This window comes from Nanorana parkeri, unplaced genomic scaffold (genome assembly GCF_000935625.1).
Source record: "Nanorana parkeri isolate BGI_ZX_2015 unplaced genomic scaffold, ASM93562v1 scaffold1779, whole genome shotgun sequence".
NCBI lineage: Eukaryota > Metazoa > Chordata > Amphibia > Anura > Dicroglossidae > Nanorana > Nanorana parkeri.
Window position 1 is genome coordinate 41,187 of NW_017308047.1, and position 2,779 is coordinate 43,965.

The following is a 2,779-nucleotide window of genomic DNA, read 5'->3' on the forward strand; positions in this document are numbered from 1 at the left end:
TTTTTTTTTTTTTAAATTCGGTAATTTTTCCTTAATATAGTAAAAAAATAAAACCCCCAGTGGTGAATAAATACCACCAAAAGAAAGCTCTATCTGTCCCCAAAAAAGGGTATACAATTCATTTCAGTACAGCGCTGCATGACGGAATAAATGTGAGTCAAAGTACCGCAGTGCTGAATACTGAAAAATGGCCTGGATGGGAAGGGGGTTTAACACCGCGGATGTCAACTGGTTAAGACAAAACACTTGTGTAAGTAATGTATCAAGACAACATGTGATAATCCTGCTTCATCAATAAACCTCTCAATTTTTGTCACATGAAACTGCAGATCTATTTTCTTGACAACTATTACAGGAGGAGGAATGGCTTTCTTACAACTCTTACAGGAGAGTGCTGCTGCTCCTTTACTTTCCAATCAGCAATCTAGAGGTGTAACTTGAATCAAGTGGTGCTGGTGTAATCCATTATATGGCTTTGCTGTCTGGCAGGAGTGCCTAAGTTACAGGACTGGCTCCACTATATACAAATCCTCTCTTAAAGTAAATAAATTCACATATACTGTATGCAGGGCTCAAAATTTCAAGTCCTGAGCTACTAGCCAGGCCTTAAGAGTTACTCGCCACCAGTCGCGCCACCTGACATAAAGCTAGGTTTTTAGCTGGTTAGATAATCATTAAAACCGATTAAGGAAATTGCGTGGCAATATAACTGCAAAGGCTTGTGTGTCTTAATGGCATGAACAGACCGAAGGTAAATGTATAGACCCTGCATTACAGTCTGGTAAACACAGACTGTAATGCAAAGCCCCCCCCCCAAAAAAAATGCATTGTGTATACCTTGTGTGTACCCTTTACTGACATGCATGTGAAACACTCCATGCCAAAATGCATACAATTGGCCCATTAGCAAAACACATTTTTACCTGTAGTATAGTAAAGTTTTCTAACACACTGTTCATCATATATTTTTCTGGAAGCTGCTTTAATTTGTGGATGAAGTTGATAAGATATTCACACATGGGTGAGCGATGGATACGATAAAGAAAACGTCCATTTTCAAACCGAGCATATTCTGTCTGTGGGCCAGAAAAGAGAAGGATATCAGGTTTAACGCACTCGCAAAGTTACCTCTGATGAGGATCATTATATTACATTGTTTATTAAGAAGATTTTCAGAAAAACAGGGACTCATATCTGTTTGGGACATGCAGGGCCCAATCTAGTTCAGGGCTTGTTCACACCATGCCAGGATCATGTTCAGATTAGAACAGTTTATTCCCAGAGCAAATAAAATCATCTCAATGTACCCCTATGATATTTCTGGGCTCTGTTCACACACCAGCGCAGTCTGTTCTGGTCCAGACAAAACAAAATACTGCTTGTCTCGTTTTTCTGCTCTGGAATGTACTGAAATTTCGACCGAAAATGGCACTTTTGGCAAAATGCTGAAATTGCCATCTTTCCGCTGAAATAGCGGTGCATCCCTGGTTTCTCTCCTCCCCACTGGGAGCTGCTTTGTGTCCCCTCTGACACAGTGCAGCATCCAGCAGGGAGGAGAGAAAGGGTCACAGGAGGCCGAGTGGAGCGGGGGAGGAGAGCGATGTGAGCAGCCAGCGTAGTATCTCCCCCTGCCCCGCTCAGCCTCCTGTGACAGATTAGGAGAGTGGTGTGGGGGCGGAGACAGCTGTCAGTGCTGTCACAGGAGGCTGAGCTCTCCTCCCACACTGCCCTGCTCAGCTTCCTGTGATCGATCAGGAGAGCGGTGGTGTGGGGGCAGAGACAGCTGTCACAGGAGGCAAGGCCAGTGGTGCGGGGGGAGGAGGTTCGCTCAGCCTCCTGTGATAATGAGTCAGGATGGAGAGTGGGTACAAGCACTCAGTGATTGATGAATGTTTGTAAATAATTGAGGACATAGTATGTTTACTGTGTCCCCAACTATGAATGAATGGGAAGTGTACTACATCACTTCCTGTTCATTCATGATTGTGAACATGGTAAACATACTATCACCACAATGTATGAATGAACAGGAACACTCAGTATAGAGGCTTCTTGTTCATTTATAACAGGGACTGCAGAAAAAGAGATTAAGGACTCTGTGTTCTCAATCTCTTTTTCTATTTAAAAAAAGGGAAATATCAGAGCCCCCGACAGTAATGTAAAAAAAATATATATTTAACCAGTTGAGGTCTGGTTAAATGTGTTAAACCCCCTTCCCATCCAAGCCATTTTTCAGTATTCAGCGCTGCAATACTTGATTGATACTTGACTGACATTTATTCCGTCATGCAACGCTGTAGTGAAATTGATTTTATACCATTTTTTAGGGACAGATAGAGTTTTCTTTTGGTGGTATTTAATCACCACTGCAGTTTTTATTTTTTACTATATTAAGGAAACATTACCGAAATGTAAAAAAAAAAAAAAAGTTTCCCCTATATTAAAATGATAAAACATTTATTACCCAATTTTTTGGTAAAATATAAAAGACGGGGTCACGTTGGGTAAAAAGACACGAAACATGTCAAGCCTTAAAATTGCGTGCGTGAAACCTCTAAAAATGATAATACCCAAAATTGGCCATAGGCGATGCTTTAAAAGCTTTTACCGCTCATCAGTTTAGTGTTATCAGTGATTGATGGCCCTAAAATGATTGCTCTCACTGCGATGTTCGCGGCGATATGTAACGTGTGTAGCGCAATTATCGTTTCCGTGCGCTGGTGCACCGGACGCATATTTACGTTTATATGTGCGTAAACGTGGGGGTGGGGGACTTAAA

At 41.7% G+C, this 2,779-nt stretch overlaps 1 protein-coding gene across 2 annotated transcripts in view; it reads right to left on the reverse strand.

Annotated features, from left to right (window-relative positions):
* LOC108799654 (transcriptional enhancer factor TEF-1-like) overlaps positions 1-2,779 on the reverse strand; it is a 149,089-nt gene that overhangs the window by 2,150 nt on the left and 144,160 nt on the right. For both annotated transcript variants that reach the window (XM_018571550.1, XM_018571551.1), the window contains one exon: positions 924-1,076. In XM_018571550.1, coding sequence (XP_018427052.1) covers positions 924-1,076 — 153 coding nt within the window. The remainder of the gene's footprint in view (positions 1-923; positions 1,077-2,779) is intronic.